Here is a 22,397-nt window from a genome sequence, read left to right as displayed (position 1 = left end):
GTTCATTCTTAAATTATGCTCTTTCTCCTGAAATTCATGTGACAAAATACATGTTCCCAAACTAAAAGGACCCGTGTTAATGAATTTACTTGCAAAACACTTTCGTGTTATATAACAGGTGTAGAGTTAAAAGGTTACCGTATTTTCCGTACTATAAGGCGCACATAAGAGCATTCCAGTTTCTCAAAACCCTACGGTGCGGCTTAAATCCGATGCGCCTTATAGCTGGATGAATAATCAGATTTCTTGGACGTAGTATTTTAAATGTTCCCTTTAAGCGCTTTGTTACAGCTGCAGTGGTTGTGAAAGCTCAATATCAATCAAGCTGTATTGTATTGTATTCCGTTTAGCGTAGCTCCATCTAGCAGATGCATAACGCAACCCAGCCACACTATTGTAGCTTCTGTTCTATGCGCCTTATAATGCGGTGCACCCTACATATGAAAACCGTTTTAAAATAGGCCATTCATTGAAGGTGTGCCTTATACTCCAAAGTGCCTTATAGAGCGGAAAATACGGTAATTTCAACGTGGTCAATGACACCCCGGCTGCCTCGCCAGTAGGTTAAAGTAGGCAATCTGGTGCTGTAATAGCAATGACACAAGCCATAATGTCAAAGCTCGTGTTTTACGGTAAATTACTGCAGACTGGAGCATTAAAATTGCTGCCACTTGTACGATACAAACACAGCTCCATGATGCATAGTAGCCTCTGGTGCCTTCCAGTACATTTACGGGCCGTCCGCTGTGTGTTTGACGCCCATTTCCATCGACAGCGTGGATACATGATTGCAATTTTCTCAACAATGCAATCTAGTCAGCCAGCTCCCCTGTATGATTAAACTGGAAGAAAGCCAGTTGTCTTCAATGTTGGTTCACTTTGTTTTGAGAGCAGGAACTGGCTGACTTTTTTTTCCATTGTGTGGTTTTGGCCATAGGGCCTTACTTTGGCTTTCTCCGAATGGCTGCTTTGCTTTTTATAAAGGAATACAGCGGTACCTTGAAGGTCCGGTGCCACAACAACCTGGGGTCGGAACAAGATTTTGTTACTTGTCGTTTTTTTTTTTAACCGCAGTTTCATTTTTATTTTCGTTTGTTCCACTTGCCGTTATGATTTCTGTTAACTATAATAACCTTGGCAAACACGGTATGTGAATAAAATGAACTCGCCTTGGCAGTTTTTAACGTCCCCTCTTGTTGTTATATGTTTTTCGGCAGGTGGCGCGTCACGTTGGTCGTCGCCTCCCTGCGACTGCTGTTGCAAGAACCACAAGGGCGACAATGAGGGCGAGAGCGGCACCTCCTTCAACGAGCTCTCCACTTCCAGCTCAGAGAGCCAGTCCGAGGCCGGCTCTCCGCAGGGGACGGTCATCTGCGGCCCAGTCAGCCGCCAGCCGCACCCCCACGCTAACGTCCAAACTTTGGACAGGCCTCTAAAAAAGGGCCCGGTCGCCAGGCTCCAGCAGTCGGAACAACGGCGGAAAAGCGACCTGTTGCGTACGCTCACCTCTGGCTCCCGCGACTCCAACACGTGCAAGAAGAGGCCGCCCAAAGAGAAGCTGACGGTGGAGGAAGAGCTAGATAGGTGCATTCAGGACTTTCGCAAGATCAAGATTCCCGAGAGGTTTCCCGAGCGGAAGTACATGTGGCAGGCGGACTTGTTGAGAAAGTACCGCCTCTGAGCACGCAGTAAACCGACTGCTGAGGCCAAGGATCTGTTTACACCTTTTGTCCAGCGAGACTTTGGCGACAAAGATAATTCAACTCAATCATTCACCATTATGCCAGTTGGTTGAACAGCGACAAACTGAAGCTCGAAAGAAGCATTAAAAAAAACAAAAAAACAGACTGTTCTCTTATTGACGTAACGTATGTAGTATGTGTGTGCGTTTAGTTCCTCGCTCACTCTGAGTATGTACTGTTACCTCGCTCAAATGATTCACCGCTTTGAATAAGAGCAAACCAAAGCGAGCCGGAAGACAGAAGAACCCGGAAGTGGATCGGTAATGGCGACACGGAGGGGTGATGGTGGGTACTGAGAAGCACAAACTCATCATTTCCCTCACAAAAACAGAACGTTACTTTGAAATCACTGAAAATATCCATGTGAAAAGGCACTTGGAGGCAGGACAGCACAATTTGTTTCAGAGTTGGCATAGGTGTTCCATATTTTTGTCCTTCTCGCAACCCTACACAAATAGCTAAAATATGTGCGCAATTGACACCCCTCCCCTTTCATGAAATTGCCCGTATTAATTGTTTAAACTACATAAATACACCTACAATCCCCATTCACACCTTTATCCTTGAAAATAAATGGCTTACCGTCAAGACATTTATGTGGGGTCCTCGGTTTACACGCTGTAGCCTGTCACCAATTTATGCTAGCTCGGTAGCACAGTCATAATTACAACAAATATTCATAAAAAACATGCGTAGTCCATGAATATGAAACATGTAGATGGATAACAGTCAATATGGTGAAAAGTGACCATGCCTTTTTGTGCCGTGTCACCATGTATTCTTACGGTATGCTAACGAGATCATCGGGCGCCCTTCGTACATTTATAGCTTTGGTCTGTTGTAAATCGAGGACCCCCCGTCTGTGTGATCACATTTAGTTAGAACCCGAGGTCACTGCTATCTACGTCCGGGCCTGATAAAACTCTCTTGATAGTGCTTTCAGTCGAGTGGTGCTGCTCGGGTACCACACAAACTGTCTTGTTTTTTTTTTTTGCGCACTTCAGAGGCGGGAAATTTTACGATTTCATCAGCGACCCAAATTAATTTTCCTGTTCTAATATGAGTTCTATTGCAAAGGCGCCCACCCCCCACTCCACGAGTGAATCGCGGCGCTGTGAATTGCTTTGGCTCCTGCAGAGCAATTTCCGAGATGGGCAATAAAGCGAAGGTTTTGATGGTCAAATCATAGAGAAATACACGGGCGCAATAAAAGTCCTGATGGAGCGCCACATCCACCCACGCAAATGTTTCCTTCTGTTCTACTCATGTTCATGACTAGTTACATTCTATTCCCCCCCCCCCACACCCCCATTAAAAAAATGTCAGGCACTGAATATTCATAAGGTTAGCAAAACACACGCAGGTGCAGTTGTTAAACAAGCACATAGCGCGAAAAGGACATTTACTTATTTCCCCAGATGGTTATACAGTTCTTTCCAGACTGTTGACAAGCCGATCAATAGTTATTGACGAAGGTCTGCGGTGACAGCGCCGATATGTGGTTCTTGTTTACAGTTATTAATGAGACCTGACAAAAACACTTGACAGAACAAGCATTCCACGTGTTTTCCAATACCTTGACCAAATTAATTCACTTTTTTTTCCCCCCTTGGTGCCCATGCCGGACTGGAATGCTGAAATTGAAAAATGGAAATAAAAGTGCCTGTTCAGTTTGCTTATGGAGCTGAGAGGTGAAATGTCTTGAGGCGCCATCATTAGGTTCACTTTTGAATAATACACATTCATAAAAGAATGAAAGAATTCGAATTTGTTTGCTCGAGTGGCAATCTAAACATCTAACTGAACTCCATTTTTTTCGACGATGTGTTAAAAAAAAAACAATTGGGAGAATGCATTCAGAGGAGCAGATAACATTTATATTTAATTGTTGTTTTCAGAGCTTAATACAAAAGAAATGAAAAGTACAATCAAAGCTTGTTGTAAATTGCAAGTTGTGATTTAAAGCACAAACGTAAGACTTCATATTTTATTTCTAAAAAGAAAAAAAAAATGCCCATACGATATTATGAGTAGTTTGAATCGTGTATAATATTTTTTTTTCAACCTAAATAAGACCCATTATGTTGTCCATTTCCCCAATTGTTTTGTGCATAAATTTACACAAATTCAACAAGGATTATTTTTTTACCTTTCATCAAGAAAGCAGTGTATCATATGTAAATAAAACCCATAAATCTACACATATTAAGTATTACACTCCTTGTACATAACATCCAAATCAACTGGATTTCTTTTCGCCATTACTGTGCTACCACCGTTTAAGTTTTTGTGGTGCTCGATCAAGAATGAAAGGAAAGCATCAAATTCACACCTATTAACCCATCACGTATACATTTTATTTCCATCTGGATGAATTATGACCCAATTCTAATACTGCTACTGTCAGACTGGAAGCATCGACACAAATGCTGAATGGATAAAAATTAATGTTCTCTTCAAGGGACTGATAAAAAAATAAATAAATTAAAAAAAAAAGGATTTGATAGTATTGCCGTGCACATCGTCTGGGGGAGTGGATGCATCATATCATCGCTTTCCTTTTTTCACCCACATTTATGGGATTCCTGCTACAGAAACGGATCAATCATTCATGAAACTGTCCCCGAATAACAAATTTTCATGGCGAGAGGCCTTCGGCTCCCAAAATGGAAATCGGATAGCATCCATAGAGGAAGGAAAAAAATGGAGAAAGAAAAAAACATCCAACGCAAAAATGTGGCATGAAATCTTTAAAAAAAACATACCGAGAGGTGTTACTGAAGGATGGACATGATCATAAAATGAACTCATTTATTCAGGAAGCTTCATGAACCAATTTAATCCGTTTCCCTTATGAGGCGGATGCACAGACCCGTGCTACGAAGTTTTTTTAATCTCAGCAAATTTCACTCACGAATCAATAAATAATGTACTTACAAATAAATGTAAATCATGATTCAACTAAAGAAAAAAATATTTTACATAGAAAAAGAAATATTGTTGGACAAATTATGAATTTTAAAAAACAGTACAAACAAAAATTCATTCACATATATATTTTTTTAAACGTGCAAATTTATCAATTACTAGATCATACGGAAATTTTCCTTTTCGTTCAGCAGACGAATGGAGTAAAAAGCCTAAAATTCTATCCCTGGATTATTTTAGTGGCCAGGCCTAAATGTTGACAGCACATAGATTTTATAATCCAGTTGAGATGGAACGACAAAAGGCCATTGACTCCGCATGTTGCCTTCAGTGCAGTGCATTAAACAAGTGCAACCCTCATTTCATGTAGATTTTGTTATTTGTAGCATAGACATACTCTGCGGAAGCCGGCACAAACAAAAAGTCATTTTACAGGTATTAGGTTGCGTTGTAATGGAGGTGAAAGAAAGGCCATTTGTGGCTCCGGGGGGGGAAGCTGCACAATCTATGACAAATGGCTTCCAATGACACGAAGGAACCATCCAATGTGGGCGTCATCAACAAATCGCAGTGTGTGCCTTTTGGGACCTGCGACCCTTCTTATTGACTCAAGGCCCTTTAGTGCTCTTTAATTGAGTTGAAGGCCAACCGAAGAATCCCAATTCCACAACTTGAAGCCGGGAGTCACGATGAAATTCGGAAAAAAAACGTAATGGATCCTGTCTGAGCCGTTGAGAGAAAATCCAGTTTTATTAACAGTGTACACACACACACACACACACACACACACACACACACACACACTTATAGTTTCATATAAAAAATTACACCTTCCTGACCGCATCAGCCAAATTGAGTTATTAATGTTTAAAATGAGTTCGTAAATATGGCCATTTTGTCTCGGGTGGCGTCTGAGAATCAACATTTCAGTATTGATCAGCCCAACGTTGCTTATTAGCAATTACACATATTGACGTAAGCACTTCCCACGGGGTTTTGAAGCTATTGATGGTTTTCCGATACCGAAGGAAAGCACGACTTGACTTCTCTTTCTTAAGACTTTGACCACAATTAGCCATCGGTGACAGCAGTTTGTTCTGCATGACACCATTGTACTAGACAATTATCTATTTGTGGCTTATTAGTTCAATAAAAATCATCCCACATTCAGTTGTTGTTACAATTCAAACATGATGGGGGAGATTTTCAATCAATTTTCACATATGCATTTCTGATAGGTGTGTAATTTTTTTTTTTGTGTGTGTGTGCTGTTTTGGTTTCAAACGTTCGCCTCGGAATGATCTGACAAGTCTGAACTATATTTTTAAAGTCCAAAATACAGCAGAGTGACACCCGGAGGCCTTGTAGACACGACTACAGATCTTTTTGCACAGTCCTATAAAAAGAACATCGGAATTGACTAAAAAGGACATCATCGTCTTCATCGTTTTGCATCGAGCCACGAGTGATATGTCTTCCATGTGACCATCACACTCTCTGTTGACGAAGAATTTTCTTGACTCGAACCCTGCTCTGGAGACCTTTTGGGACTAGAACCTGCAACATTCTCGTACGAAGCCAAGTGTGATGTATGAAAAGGTGTTTGTGAGTTTGTTGTTTTTGTTTTTTTTTTGTAAACTGGAAGTTTTGCCAGGCTGCACACAGGGCCGCGATTCCGGTTCTCTCCTGCCTTTGACTCTTCTGTAAAGTATAAGAGAAAAATCACATACTGTTTGAAAGTCAAGGGTGTAACGTTGTGCCGTATGTTTGTTCTGATCCACACACAAACACAGAGAAAAAAAATGCTTCTGAATTGTTGTGAGCATGTTGGTATTCAAAACTCTATGACAGATTAGTCTGTTGTTGTGAAGAATCTTTTTTTTTTTCGGTCAAAACTGCTATTAACATGACAAAAAAAGAAAAAAAAAGAGAAGAAAAGCACAAATATGTTGATCGTGTCTAATGTTCCTCTACAGATGTATACAATTATCCAATAAAATTCCAACTCTGGAATGGATTGATTGCGATGTTCTTTTATCACAAGCTAAAATGAAACTGAACTACACTACTGTGCTAAATTTGTAAAAATGAAACAATGTGATTGGAAAAAAAAATGTATTTATTGTTTTGAGTCCCTAAATGTACCTCACGATTTGAACGTGAATGTTGGTGATGTCCCCATCTGCCTTTAAAGACACTACAGAGTATATATTAGTCACTTCAAAGTACATCTAATAAACAAAGACAGCCTGTACTTTGACCAAAGAGTTGCATTTATTCTCAATAACTATTGGATGAATGTCACATTATAAAAATTGAACGACCAATTTTTGATTAGACCACGTTGCACGGCTACAGCCTGCCTAGTTTACCACAGACAGAAAGTCAGCTGAGAAAGAGACCACCGGTGGTGGGTGGAGAATCTTTTCCAATTGCAATACTACTTGCAAAGAGTCTTCACTCACACGCGTGGGGGGGCTGCGTGCAGTGGAACAAGTGGAGCCGATGAACAAAAGAAGCGGCACGAAAAGACAGGAGGCGAGAAGAGATCGACACATTAAGCGATAGCTGCAATTGAAGACAAAAGTCGCACCATCTCCCACACTAGTAGTGTCTTGAGAGTGTCGTTTGAAATAGATGTTCTAAAATGGTTATTTATACATAATATAAAGTAGACTGACAAGTAATTCATACAGTGGAATCTCAGTTTACCATCTGATCTTTTGTCTCAAGTCACTTTTCGTGAACCAAAGCAAGCCGTTCCCTTAAAATGAATAGAAATAGAATTAATTGGTTCCAGCCCCACAACCAAGTCAGTCAAGCAACCAGACCCGTGCCAAATAAGCCTTACCAGGGCTTCATAAACCCCCCCCCCCCAAAAAAAAAGTCACTTGTTACTATCTTGGAAGCCATATGGTGGGCTAATTTGGAGCAAGAAAATATATAGACCTGATATATTTGTCACACGGAACAAATTATATTTATGCTGTGTGTCAGAGAACCCAACTGAGTGTTCTATATAGATATTTGACCGTAAACCAATTTGTTGGTGGCGAATTGATCTTGTTCAACTGTCTATCAAATGAGGCGCTGGCTCAAATGCCACCTGATGGTCTTTATGCCGTGTCACTGTGTGAAAACGCAGTCGTGGTGACATCCCGCGTTGCTGTATTTAAGGTGAAAATGCAGTATCTTGTGTGATGGTTCATGACTGCAGTGTCAGAGATGCTACAGAACACTTAACAATGTCTCGGGTTGTGAATGACACCTTTGTGGAGGACATCGTGATTTAAGGCTTAATTGATTCCGACAAAAAATAACGACGCTTCCACCTTCACAAAGACAATTGATTCATCTAGTTAGCGGCAAACATATGGAAGGAAATCTGCCGTTTCTGTTCCGCCCGCTTGTTCGCGGATGATACACTCAATTACACCAATTTCAAAGTCCCAATGAGTGAACGTGAGGGAAGAATAAATGTTTCATGTCACAGCGTGGGCGGGTGGCTCACTTACTGTGCGACAAAGACAGAAAGAAAAAGGAGTGACATAAAAATAGCTTCAGAGGGATTAGCCATCATCAACATGAGGTGACCCAGACTGCTTTGCGAGCCGGTGATGAAAACACGGATAAAAACAAGGAACGTGGGAAGGAAACGTTTGGACAGGAGTGTGAAGGAGAGGTGCGAGTATTGAACGGGGGGTAGGAGGTGAGAAAATTGATGGGTGGAATAAGTGAAGGAATGTTTGAAGACAAAGCCTGTGAATGACAAAAATGAGTAAAGAGAGACATATACTCATCATTCAAAATTACAACTATAAGGGGGTTCAGAACAAGGCCAGTACAGTCAATCCTAACTTAAAAAAAAAAAACAACAACAAAAAAACCCCACAATATTCATTGAAATAACTTGATGAGATTGTTCTGGGGCTGCTCTGCTACACCCGGCACAGGTTGTCTTCAATACGTGCAGGGTACAAAGAGATCTCAATATGTGTTTTGCTCGTCAAACTTTCAGAAGATGGAAATATCTTGAGGTCATTTTGATCCAGTTCATTGGATCACTCAGACGAATTTGAAATCTGATTGGAGAAATTGTTCCATCGCCAATCCATCTTAAATTACGTTGGCCAGCGCTTCTGATTCTGTAGGCCCTGGGCAGATTCCGTTGACATAGCAACACGAAGAGCCTGAAATCTCACATCCATATGAAAGAGAAGCTTCAAGATGGTTATTTGCACTCTCACTTGAAGACCATACAACAAAAAGAATTCCACCTATCAGTCCACTCTCGTAGTGCTAGCATCTATGTTGGGCTAGTTTAATCTTTGAAGCAACTGACTGAACAGGACAGTATTAGAATTTAGATTTTGCATTTTTTTTTTTCCCCTCATGCACAGGGCACGAGAGACAGAACACGTAGCTTGTGGCACGTCTGTCAGGCGCTTCCATATCCAAATAAGCGCTGTTCCGAACATGATCTATTTGCCAGCATCGCAAACATGAACGGGAGCGCCCCTCCACAGCAATCAAACACACTCCGCACATCGCCGTTGTGGCCACTGGCTGGCTGGGGACCCGATGCCGAATGATGCTCAATGCCAGGCATTGTGCAGAACAAACACAACGCACAATGGGAGGATGATCCAAAAGCCTCTGCAGTTGTCCAGGAGCCACTATTGCATTCACACGATTAGAAGAACATTTAATGCTTTATCTCGCCGTGAAGTGAAACGAGCCAAACGTTACTTGCTGCGCGATGGCAGCCGCACAATAGACGCACAGCAAGCGTGCCAACTTGCTGTGTGGGCAAGTCACAGAAGGGCTCCTAGCAATTATGATGAAGAAGGCTATTGGATGTATTGTACGCTTCTTTTGAAGTGCAATGTGTCAAAAACATTTTGAACTCCTTTATGCATGCGTGACAGTTCTTTTATTCATGTATTTTAGGACGTATCATTACCATTCTTGGAGAAAGGACTCTGTTATTGACAGCTGAAGCAGCAGATCAGGCTACATAATCTATTTATAAAAGTATCACGCTCACAATCACATCGAGAGACAGTTTCAAGTGTTCCATTGACCTGCCAAGCATATTTTTGGAATGTAGGCGGAAACCGAAGCACCCGGAGAAAACCCACACGGGCACGGGGAGAACATGCAAACTCCACACACGGAACGCTGGAGCCGGAATCGAACCCACGACCTCTGCACTGTGAGGCCGGCATGTTAACCACTCCGACACCGTGCCGCCCGGGCTCACAAATCAGACCAAATAAAATAGCCAATTCACAACTTTTTTTTTTTGTTCTAATAAAAGAGATGATACAAAGTCATTAGTTTCAAGTTGCTGCTTGATTTTATTGCAAAATAATGGCCTCTTAAAGCTACTCTACATCTGATTGCTGTCGTCAGAATATCTTTTAAAGTGGTGACTCGAAGTGTGATAGAACAATAACTCCTCTTACACTCCCAAAAAGTAGGCCATCTATTTTTGCTGCTCCTTAGTTGTAGACATTTGGTTGGCAGCATGTTTTATCTCTTTCATTGCTAAGGCAGATAAACAACAATAATCGACTCAACTCAGGGGGAAAAAAAAAATGCCAGGAATGCTTTTCAATGACCTTGTCTTGCATAATTATTCTTCTGTGTGGGCTCCAAAAAAGCCATTAAGTGATTATACCGGATCGTGTTTATATTGGCTGCCATTGGCTTTAATTGCTGTAGATACATTTCAAACACATGCATCGCACCACCGGATGAGACATTTATAAATTGCGTCGTGTCGGCAGCAGTGGTGCACAAGTATCATTAAAAGTGAAGTTAGTGAGGTGTGATCATGTAACAGTATATTTTCTTATTATTGCCGCTATTTGTTTCACGTTCAAAAGGTTTCCTCTGTAAAGTGTCAGTTTGGCAAAGATGGGAGTATTTACGCTTTGGCAGGTTAATGGAGGTTACGTCTCATAACAAAAAAGGATAATGAATTGACTGTGCGCTGGGTGACGCGACTCCAAAATGAACATTGCACACCATGTTGGTCACTTGTTTTCCAAAAGTAACTCATGATCTGTGGGGGGGATTATAGAGGACAAAGATACTTTGGAATTTGCGACGTAATCAATTATTTAATCAATCGGGGGATTTGTCTCAGCGCTTGAGTCTCCGTCTCGCATTTAGACGTGCTTGGCTTTCAATTTTAGAGGAAGTGAAAGGAAAAACATCACAGCGAACAAAAAAAAAAAGAAAAAGAATTGGAACTTGAAACGAATGTTGGCAAGTTACTCTTAAGGTAGAGCGACGAGCATCAGCTCAGATTTTTTTTTTTTTAATTGTTTTTAATTCTGACTGAAATTAGTTCTAAGTGAGGTGTGCAGAAGGCTGACATAATTTGCTGCATCCCACATAATGACTGTCTATGTTTTCTGAACTTTAAGGTGCCCACTCTTGTTCTTCCCCCCGCAGCTCAGCACTAACAATAACCTAGTGTGATTGTAAATTAGCGCTCATCGCGAAATGAGGCTCCAGATTGTCCAGTTATGTTCAAGCCATTCGGTGATAACACAAAAGGAAAACAAAGAAACGAGCAGGAACACACATTCGGCTCTGACGAAAACGACCCCAGGCGCCTGTAAAATGCAATACCCACCAGTTGCCACCGGGTGACAAATTGGACATAATAGCTCGCTACTATTCGCATACTCAAAACTCGTTTATTTTAATCAATCCAATTAAAACGTTTCATTTGAAATGGACCGAGAGGTTAAACCCATCTGCGCAAAATCCCAGTTTATCCATTCAATGATTAGATGCATAGCCTCAAGAGATGAGATCGGATATCTCGCTTTTGACAGGCTTTTTTTTCTTTTTTTTTAAAGCAGTGAAACATTCTAACGAGATCCAACCCTGCGATCTCCATGTGAATGCTTGGGAGAAACCGATGTGCCATCAATGTCACGGTTCCGACTCCGTTGGGAGTCATTACAGAGGAAGTCCCTCATCGTTCTGCCCCGGCAAATCCGCTCTTTTCAACTATTGTTCGAGACTAATGCACCGTGCCACGCCGAGAACGGGCTTGCTCTCTTCTAACTCTCGATAAAAATAGCCTCGTACTTAATCTATTCAAGATGGCACGGATTTAGTTGAGATAGATAGCACTTATGAACACCACAGCGATGCCGAAAGCGGAGAGTGACAGCTATAGTCGTCAAGTTTGACGCTGTCAAAAAGGTATTCCATCCATCCATAAATCCATCTACCCATCCATCCATCCTCTCATCATTTGGGTCTCAGATGAGCCGGAACTCATCTGTAGCCTAGATGGCTTTGGGGTGGATGCGAGGTACACCCTGGACTACTTGTGAGTCAACGGCAGGGCTCATATAGCGAAGCAGAGTCCTTAATAAAACGACCATGCATGTCTTTGGACTGTGATCGGAAACCGTTGGGCCAACATGCAAACGCCAAACCAAGATTCAAAACACTGAACCCAACAAATGTGAGGCACTAACCACCCATCTACCGCAATTCTTATTGAGCACTATTAGTCACAGTCACATCCAATAGCCTTCGCAGAAAAGATGGTGTTCACTTATAAACCGTTATGAATTGCAAGTAAAACGTTTATAAAGGGCAGCTTTCGTTTTGGGATCTCATTAGACTGTCCACTAAGTCTAAATGCCAGCCAATATAAGAAAAATAAAACCGGGCTGAAGGTGCAGCTCGTATCAAATCGAGGCCTTTCTGCTTGGATGCACCGTATTTTTCGCAACGTCATTTCAAACATTCCGACATGTTCTCGCTTGAATACTAATGAACGAAAACACAGCACCAATTATTTCTGTGATAACGTATCTGCGACGCGCTTCGATGTATTTCCGGAGCGAAAGTAGGCCGCGTATTTGCTGTGTCGTGCGAGGGGGGGGGAACAAAAAAAAAAAAGAACAGAAGCGAAAAAGATGAATGGCGGCCAGGATGACATTTGACAGCGGGTGACAAATACATTATTGCTTGGTGCGCCAGCAAACTTGCTTGGGAGAGTGAGCTGTCACACAGCCCTACACCCCAGACAGCCTCACACTATAAATATCAATAAAAGAGGGAAGGCGAGATGTCCTCCGGGGAGAGCGCAGTCAGTTACATGAATTAGAAACATCACCAATACGTTTTCAGGAGGGGCCCAAAAAAAAAGGAGCAGGGTTCATTGTTGCAACCAAATAAATGTTTTACGTTGACGGAGATGAGTTCCAATGATGGACTCTGGAGTCCTCTCAGCTGTCACAAAGACAACTGGATAATCATGTCTCAAATGATCAAATATAATACCAATATATTGTTGTCATTTTTTTTATTGATACATGTCTATTTTTTTATGCTACATACAATCCTAGTGACTATTTTTGCCAGCTGCTCACATTCACATTGATTCATTGTACTGGAACAGATACCTGATGACAAGCGGTTATCAAGTTATAAGCCAAGGGTGGCAAACTTTTTTTGATGATTAATTGATGATTAATTCATGATTAATTTGATTAACCCCAAATGAATCATTATAATTAGCCACTCCGGGCTGTTTCATAAAGTTGCCTGATGACAATTTAGGTTAAGTTGCAACTGCTCGACAACGAGCGAGCGCGTTGTTTCAGGCTTGGAAATAGCAAAGTGCTTTCTTTCGGCAGGACCAAATAAATAAAGAACGAACGAACTAACCGGGCTGAAGAGTTTGAACTGTGGGGCCATATCAATTAGCTTTGTTATTTTCCTGGAGGACGAGTGTGAAGAGGTTAGACCAAGCACACCTGGCGAGGCAGATGTCGAGGTGAGGGGGCGGTTAACGGCCTCATACTGTTTCACTGTTACGACATATGGAGATTTGTCATCAGCGGCTCATCCGATCATGCCTTTAAGTCACAACACAAACTGGTGCTATCACGGCACTCAACAGGCCTCCGTCAACGCCACACAATTAGAATAAACAGAATTCATTGGTTTCCAAGACGCTTTCAGCTTGACACAGTTACATCATGTACTTTATCGTATCTTATGCTAAAAATAAAACTCTATTCACGCCAAATAAGTCAAGACTTGGAACGGAAATTGCAATCATGGGAAGGTTCGAAATAAAGGCAGATTGTACTTTCTACATCATATTACAGAAGCAATAATTAAGATCACTTTTAGTTTGTACAGATGCAATAGAAGCATTTCTTTCATGAAAAAGGGCATGAAAACGTAATGCACTACAAAAAATGTATTTCTGTGAGTGCATAAAAAGAGTGAAGTGCATACAAATGAGTGAGGGAAGTTCTGCATGAAAAATTGTCTGTTGTATTGTTTGCGAGATAGATTTAGATTACCTAAAACAATGTTCAAAAAATAATGTTACATCCAAAAAAAAAATTCTAAATGAAATCATGTTTTGGGGGCACAATTCTTTTTGTTGTAAATCATCAGCCATCACCATATGATGCTGAAAAAAAAAACCCCAAAAACTTTTGGGCCCATTTCTTACTTCCCGCTGATGAATTTGCATGCTTTCTGTTTGTTACACGAATCTCTGCCGGCAAACACAGCGAATGATACGCAGCGGAACATCTACATCCATAAAAGTGGAAGAAATGAAAGCAAACGACTCCTGCGGGCGTACGAAGCAGACACCTCCTGACCTCATTCTGCTCATTTTGCCTCGGCGTGCTCTGCCTGGAAAAAAAAGGAACCTCGGATGAGTCCTAATGGAGATGGCCGGCACTGCTTGATGCCAATTAATTTGTCCGCTCACTTTCTGACAGGGCGGAAAAATTTGGAAAGGCCTTTCTGACCTGCTTTCTTGTTTGTTGGTAGAATGGTCCATCACGCGCCATGGTACTGTGTGTCAAAGGATTCGCAGAGATTTTCACAAACGCTTCTGCTCAGAGGTCGGGATGTTTTAGATGATGATGGCTATATCTCTACATAAAGTTAGCCACTTTTCCATTGCCGCTCACTTTGGTTGTCCACTGTCCGATCCTTGATGAGGCTTGACATGTGTGTGATTGTGGGGCTTCCTGTTGCACTCTCACATTTGCAACGGTACCATGCATAATTATCAGTCATGCGACTAAAACAAGTTGATCTGGGAAAGTAAGTGCAAGATTTTTGACTGGCCAAGAAATCAATCCCCAGACTTCACCCCGATCGAGAATGCAATTTACCAGCTACTAGGGAGACCGACGTGAATTGTCTTTTGCTCACCTAAGAAAAAAAAAATGTTCCAGTACAAAAATGCTTTCCTCTCAAGATGTTGTTTTGTAATAGCACATATTTCTTTTTGTAAAAACAACTATTGTAGTAGTACACAAGAGGCAGGGGAGAGAGTAATTGGAAACAAAAAACAGAAGAAGCAAGCAAGGTGCATCATGGGAAATGTCCTTCCAGTCTAGGTCTATGGCAGTCTAAGTAAGGGAATTCAAAACAAGCCTGAGCCAGCCTTAACCACAGACCTTATCGAAAACGATATTGCCATAGAAGAGAAGCTTGACCTCTACTTGCTCTCTCTGACATTTTAGTTTAATAATCAGCCATTTTCTTTTCTTTTTCGACTCCTGAGTAACTCTGCCAAGTCCCACTGACTCACTTCAAAATGTAGAGCAGTCAATGTTTGGCAGCAAGGTGAGGCATAATTATCTCTTTTTTGCGGCCCCAGATCGGCGGATTAAGACAGCACCGGCAGCGGCCGTCTGTTGGAGTAAATATTCAAGTGTCTGCTGGCAAGAACGTAATCACTTTCGCGTCGTCCACGTTCCAATGCCAACCGTGAAAAGCTTGAGCATTTTTTTGCTTCACGGACTGCGCGGTCGTCACGGTGCCTTGATACACCGGCTCAGTGATTCGGTCCCACCAAAGTGGCCTTTTCAAAGATGATCATGCTCTGTTTTGCTCGGCACTCCCAAAGAGATATTAAAAGTAGTTCTAGTATTGCAGAGCAAAAAAAAAAAAATTGCCCTGACTTGCAGACGTATGCGGAGGTCATACATATTTTTTGTGTCCAGACCGAGGGCTTCTTGCAGTTATCTGTGCCAGGCAGAGGCCAGATGGGACCCAACCCCAGCTCGCTTGCCACTGGGCATTCATTTTAGCGCTAATTAGCTGCTCTTAGAAGCTTGTTTGGCTAGCCGTCTTCCCTTCCAGACACAAATAACACACTCTCCAGCCAAGCACTCTCACACTAAAAGAGCTCAGGCTGTGCCCGGAATATGAAATCTGGATGTTGCGTTTCCCGAATGAATGTTAAATGCCTTAATAAACCACATCAGAAGTTATGATTAATTTGTGTCATTAAATCTTTCATCATGCAGACATTATTGTAAAACGAAGAATAATGTTGCCATCCATTTTCTGCACCGACTTTCCTGAGCTGGAGACTATTCCGGCGCAGAGGGTTCAGCCTGAACAGGACACATCTCGACAAGCAGCCATACACGAGGTTGAAATTAAACGAATAATCTTTTTGGACTGTACGGAGAGAAACTGCAAACTCCAAACAGAAAGGCCGGACCCCGGTTTCAAACCTACGAGTGGTTAGCAGAAGCGCCAACCACTCGTCGACAAATATGCATCCGTCTGCACCGTAGCCAGAGCACCCCGCCATCCAGAATAGTTTGAAGCCTAACCGTCACCCTGCAACGGGACTCAAATCTAGTGTTGAGTATAAATTCCGAGGCTCATCCATAATAGATGTAGTTCAGGGGGGAAGCATGCTTGCTCTAAAACGCGGCAAGCTCAAGTTGTTCTGTGAAATAGTTTGTCCTGAATAACAACGCTATCGCTACTCGATTCTCCGAGTGTTGTTTTTAGATTTCATATAAATAGATGAAATATAAATAACTTCTATAACAAGCTCTACAAAAATAGATATATATTATTTTCCATGATATTACCGTATTTTCCGGATTATAAATCGCACCGGATTATAGGTTGCACCAACCATAAAATGCATAATAAAGAAGAAAAAAACATAAGTCGCACTGGAGTATAAGTAAGTAAGTATAATATTAAAGTATAATATAGAGCTCTCTCTCTCTCAACTACTTGTTGTCCATCTTTATCCGTCAATCTTTATTACCTCTGCCAGGGTGGTAATGCTTTTGTTCATGTGTGTTGGCTGAATAACACGAAAGTCTCTTGAAGTCGTTTACTCGCTTCGTGTTATTTTTGGGCCAAACAAATAAGTTTGTAGACACATCACTAAAGAATACATTTAAAAATAAAACGCTGCATCTCCTCGTTTTTTTTAATTTAACATTGTTACAAAAGACCTTTTTCACTTTCATCGTCTCTTGTAAAAGTGTGACGGGTCCAAGGCTGAGGCAAGCAATTCGGCAAACAAATCCGTCAGCCTTCTTTGGATTCCCCGCAGCTTTGTCAGTCTCAAAAGGGCACAACTGTCCAAATGGCAAAAGGAATTGAAGAGCTTTGCAAGCAACAAGCAGCTGTAGACCGCTGCAAACCAACTAAGCGGAGTCGTGCACCGAACAATAAAAAGTCACACTGCGTGTCTCGATTTCAGTTCAATTGGGCTGTTGCGAAGGCATGACTGAATCCCCGAGGTGGCTCCCGTTAATGACTCGGGTTCAAAGTCAAGCAAGGCTTTCATGTCTCCTCTGATTTGTCGGCTTGTCTCCGAGCAAGAGAGTACTTTTGAAAGGACGGTTGTCAAAATGTCCTCTTGCGTTGTTTGTAGTTGCAAAGATTCTTCAAAGTCACACTGGTGGTATTTGACAACAGAACATTTTTTTTTGAAACCAAAAGTTTGACCCATGGACTCCTGGGTGGCCCAGTGAAACCTCAAGGTCTTCTCAAGGTCACAACCAGTCAACAAACTAACGCAGACACAAAGTCCATCATCATGTTGATTTTGGTTTTCAACCTTGTTTTCCCTCCATCCGTACACTTGAGAGCGGAGGAGGTTCCACATGCACATTTCACATGCTCAGCATCAACACTTGGGAATTCTACCGCCACTCGACGCTACATTAGCGTCATCGTTAGCATCAGGCTAGACGTTCATTTAGGCGAAGATAAATGTCTTCCCGCAAAACCGCAGCAAGAGAGACGAATGGATGTTTTTTTTTATGTGACAAGAGACTAAAGAGGCAAAGGCAAAGTGGTGGAATTAAATTGGAGGGATTGCGGCTCACTAGAAATACTCATTCAAAGCTTGTTTTCCTTAGCATCGCTTTATACACATTTGCGTCGTGCGTAAAGTACAATTTATATGGCCTCAAAGAATGCACGTAACATATGCAGACCCACTTTTGGAAAGCCACACCAATGCTATCAGTGACATGCAGATTTTAATTTCCATAATTTCCATATAAGCATGGCCATAAATGGATTGTTCCACACAACGCCTTTAGTATTCGTCTTAGGTTGGAGCATAAAGGAAACCACTTGGAAACATTTCTGCTTGAGCGAGGTGAATACTGTAAGGCAAGCACTCCATGTAATGACTCAGACTAAATTGCGCCCTGACAATGTCATGGCAATAAAAATAAAAAATAAAAAATAATTTAAGTTAAAGAAAACTGTGATACATTAAGCCAAAAAGTTGTAAAGTCAAGGTAGCCATCTTGCAACCACGCAACTTCAAAATAGAAGCTTCCTAAGGCTATTGCATTGGCGTCCACGTATTAGTAAGCTTTTGAAGTTAGCTCTTACGTTGGCGGCATGTTACCTTATGAGTTTTTTATAGTTTCCTTGACATGTTTAAATGAGGGCATCACACGCCAAATAAACGGTTACTGGAGTCAGAAAAAAAAAATCCTCTATCACGTTTTTTTTTTTTTTTTTTGCAGAACCTGAATTACTGGAGTCATATGAGTATCATAAAGTGCAAGAGAGAAATGGAAAAAGAGAGCTGTGGGCTCATGTGAAGTCCAGGTACACTGTAAAAAGTCCGAATATGCTTGAGGCTAAAATGGAGAAGTGCTGCTACTCCATACCGCAGTCGAACCAAAATGTCCAATTTCTTCTGACTCAAGTCATTATGTTTTGTAAGAAAGACAACTCAAATGTGGGGAGAACAACGGAACAACATGCTGCTACGAAAATGTATTTTTTGGAAGGTCGGGGGGGGGGGGGTCATAGTTTCAAAGTGGTTCTTGTATTTGTCCAACTGCAAACGTGTTCAACGACGCCACGGGATGTCAATGTGTCATTAATTGACGTCATTGCCTTTTGTATGAAAATGGACTTGTTGTTGCTGCCATTGTTTTCTTTGCCCTTGAATTTCTTTCTGTTTCCGAGTTTACAGAAGCGGTAAAGATCAAAAGGTTTCATTCTTGCTTCAAGGTGTAACCTCGTGAAAATTAAAAACAAAATCCCCTGAATTAATTGCTTTTCTCGATAACTGTGTGCTCATTAACTTTATCCACCTTCCTATTTGCAATGTCTATTCAATTTTTTTTGTACCCTTTCACCCCTCCTTTTGGGTGATTATCCTCCGTCAGTCTTCGTAGATTTGTTTTAATTTTAAACTAAGCACACCGTTGAGGTCTTTGCCATTTGCGTGCGCATCCAGTGAAGTCCCATCATCACCAAAACGGCCGTTTCCAAACTTATTATGAAACCACCTTCCCAATGTGCCGACAAAATGGAGATTGATGTGCCGTTAATGGTCGAGCGGGCGCGCTAAACATTAAGGAGTACCGGGGGCAGACCCGCACTCATCAGCCGGTGCCACTTTGAAGTGGTTCCATTTGACAGCCACACCTGCCGCCGCGCAGATCATTGATTGACACTGATTATGTCATCTTGATTGTCTCCAAATGGGCGTTTTCTTGAAGCATTTGGCAGCTGAGGCTAGTTATTAATGATAATGGCCACATTTGAGGATAGCCAGATGTCTTTGCCCAATTCATCAATCATATGACTTTGGTTTTTAATTACTTTAAATATTTTTAAAAATATTTTTAGGTGGTTTGGGGAGCCTTATAGTTTCGAAAATACAAAACCTAATCTCGAAAAAGCAACTTGCACACATGCCGAGAACCGGGCTGAGTTTTGCCACTTTTGCATTCAAAGTCAGCAAAGTCTCGATTATCTCATGTCTTGAAATGATTATCTTCAGTACAAAACACACGATAAAAAACACAAATTCAGATTTTTGTCAATCATCGAGCCTGCCAAATGTTTGTATAGGCCTAATGCTTTTTATTGTTGAGTTAAAACAATTGTCAGTACTGGTAAATACAGAACCTTGGATTAGCGTTTCGTCATGATCATCCTCTGTCCGCATTTTGATGACAGTTTTTTTTACGTTTGCTCTTTATGCAATAAATTCCATCTTTCATTGTCTGGCATTAATTCCCCGTCTCAGTTGGATATCGTCCATGTGTGTAAAATAAAAGTAAAATTCATAAAATGTTGACGCATAGAAGCGGAGGAGAGCATATTCTCTCAGGTTGAAATAGGTCAGCACAATGCACGGATGACAAAGGTGTAATCTTCCCGCAATATCAAGCGGAACGTAACGGACGAGCGAGTGAACGATGTGCCACTCAAACGTGAGATGAGGTCTTAGGAAAATGTGTGAACTCATCGGTGCAGATCGACCGTAAGCAGCCATTTTTTTTCTTCTCAAAACACCACGCAGGAATGATCGTCTGTACAGATGCGGGGAACAGATCCGACTTCGAGAAGAGGTCAGTATTCGCGTCCACACAATCAACTCTCCAGTTGGGTCAATACTGATTTTGCTTCACTAGTCAGCACTGCTCATGATTTTCGGATAGATTTATATGCACTTTCGCACTTATGGGCTCTTAGAAAGAAATTCTACTCACACTCGCCATAAAACATTTGACGTCTTGGGCTCGCTAATGGCTCACCAATTGACATTGGAGCAGTGTTGCAAAATTGCCACCTGGCAACAAGTTTTTCTGAACCTGACTGCGGTTCAGTCCGGTGTAGTGGTTCCGGAGAGGCTGCCCGTGGCTTTGCGTGAACGCCTGGTCCAAGAGTTTGGTATTTTCAGGAATTTTAATAGCAGGCCTTCCGCCTAGTTTGTCAAGAACAGATCCTGTTTCAAGAAACTTGCCCTGGATAACATAAATCGTGCTTCCGATTGGCGCGAACGGCCATAAAGCTTCTTAAACTGGTTGGTGGACTCCAGTTAAATTTTTTGGCAGGTGGCAGTTTTGCAACACCGCTGCAATGTCAAAACACGGGCAAAGGAAAAACATCTTGCCTGTCAAATGCCTCACGTCTGTCCGAATGAAACCTGAAAAGAAATGCTTGGGGCAGTCACTGGAAGAATGCGCTACTATACTCGATACAAAAAAAAAAAAAAAGGAAGTGTATCGTGACTTTTGGGACAGCCTGTATTAATATTTGACTTCATCCGTGCATCCATTTTCTATCCTGCTCTTTTTCAAGGGTGCGAGGAGCTGAAGGCAATCCCAGCTCACATCGTAAGAAAGGCTGACTACAGCCTTGACTGTTGTCAAGCACAAGCCTTTTATTTTTTTAATTCAATTGGAATCGGCTCCCGTTTATCAACAATCCTGGTAACGAGAAACAGTACAGAAAAAGAATGATGGATGGATATTGATTTGTGGGGGTTTTTTTTTAGTCCATATATTTATTGGGTTCTTTACTGCTAGCAGTTTGCAGGCTGCGTTAGTTGTCATTTCTGAGGCGGAAATGACGCAAGAAAGTGACGAGCGACAAGGTTCAACGTTATTAACTTCTGGGATCGCAGGAGCCGCTCCGGAAGGGATCCCTTGTGTGTACACCGTTGTGCGTCCTTGAGAACTATTGATTGTTGCTGGATTGACTCCCGGAGGAGAGTCCACAGTACACGCAGCTTATTTATCCACAGGCGTACTTGTCTTTATTGACAAAGCGGGAAAGCAGATTGATCCTTCTTTGTCTTGTTACGCTGTTACAATGTCCCAAGAGTTCTCCTCGTTTTTCTGTTTTTTTGTAATTAAATAATGTTACACACTTCACACACTTGATGTATAAAGTACGGTCATGCATTCTTTCAGTGACTGCCTCAAGCATTTCACTCGGTGCTGTGATAAAAATCTATCATGAGTTTAATATCGCCATAGAACATTGTTTTTATATTTAATTGAATATTCACCCTGAAATGAACAAAATGTCCAAACGCAAAGGCCAATTTTGCATTTGCGGTCTGAATGCAAGTGATGAGCAAAATATGTATAGAGTGGATTTTTTTTTTTTAAATAAAAATAAAATACTCGACACAACCCCTGTTCTTTTTTTTTTCTTCTTTTTTTTGACACATCACAGCATATTTTTAATGCATTCATGAAACCAAGGTTGAATCGTTTTGGCCATCGTTCCAAAATGAATATTTGCCGCAAACATAATAACGCTCATCAGCAAAAGTAACAAGAAAAAAAGTAATAAATTGGAGGAAAAAAAAAAACAAGTGGACATAGTTTTCCCACCTACATGCAGTAAATGGTGAAAAAAGACAAACCCTAAAGAATCACTTTAAACACTGACATTTTACACAGCATTAAAGCCGTCATCACGTTTGCCGGAGCTGCGAAAAGTGCTGCTGCTTGATGCTTGTTAGGAGTTAATGGCAAGGCTTTTATGTCCGTATTACACGTTTGAAAAAAAAAAAAAAAAATCATCATGCCATCCATTAGCTAGACAGCATTACTCCTGCCGTACCATAAGCGGCGGCCCTACAGATGCTGATTTTAGTCA

At 41.5% G+C, this 22,397-nt stretch overlaps 1 protein-coding gene across 1 annotated transcript; it reads left to right on the top strand.

Annotated features, from left to right (window-relative positions):
* The first annotated feature begins 905 nt into the window (after positions 1-905).
* Positions 906-3,571, top strand: kctd16b (potassium channel tetramerization domain containing 16b). The gene has a single exon (XM_019864281.1). The coding sequence runs from the start codon at positions 1,160-1,162 to the stop codon at positions 1,679-1,681; it is 522 nt and encodes a 173-aa protein (XP_019719840.1). The 5' UTR covers positions 906-1,159; the 3' UTR covers positions 1,682-3,571.
* Positions 3,572-22,397: the final 18,826 nt, after the last annotated feature.

Source organism: Hippocampus comes, unplaced genomic scaffold, assembly GCF_001891065.2.
Source record: "Hippocampus comes isolate QL1 unplaced genomic scaffold, H_comes_QL1_v1.1 scaffold57, whole genome shotgun sequence".
Classification (NCBI taxonomy): Eukaryota; Metazoa; Chordata; class Actinopteri; order Syngnathiformes; family Syngnathidae; genus Hippocampus; species Hippocampus comes.
The sequence above is the reverse complement of the archived record's forward strand: the minus strand, read 5'-3'. Positions and strand labels throughout refer to the sequence as shown.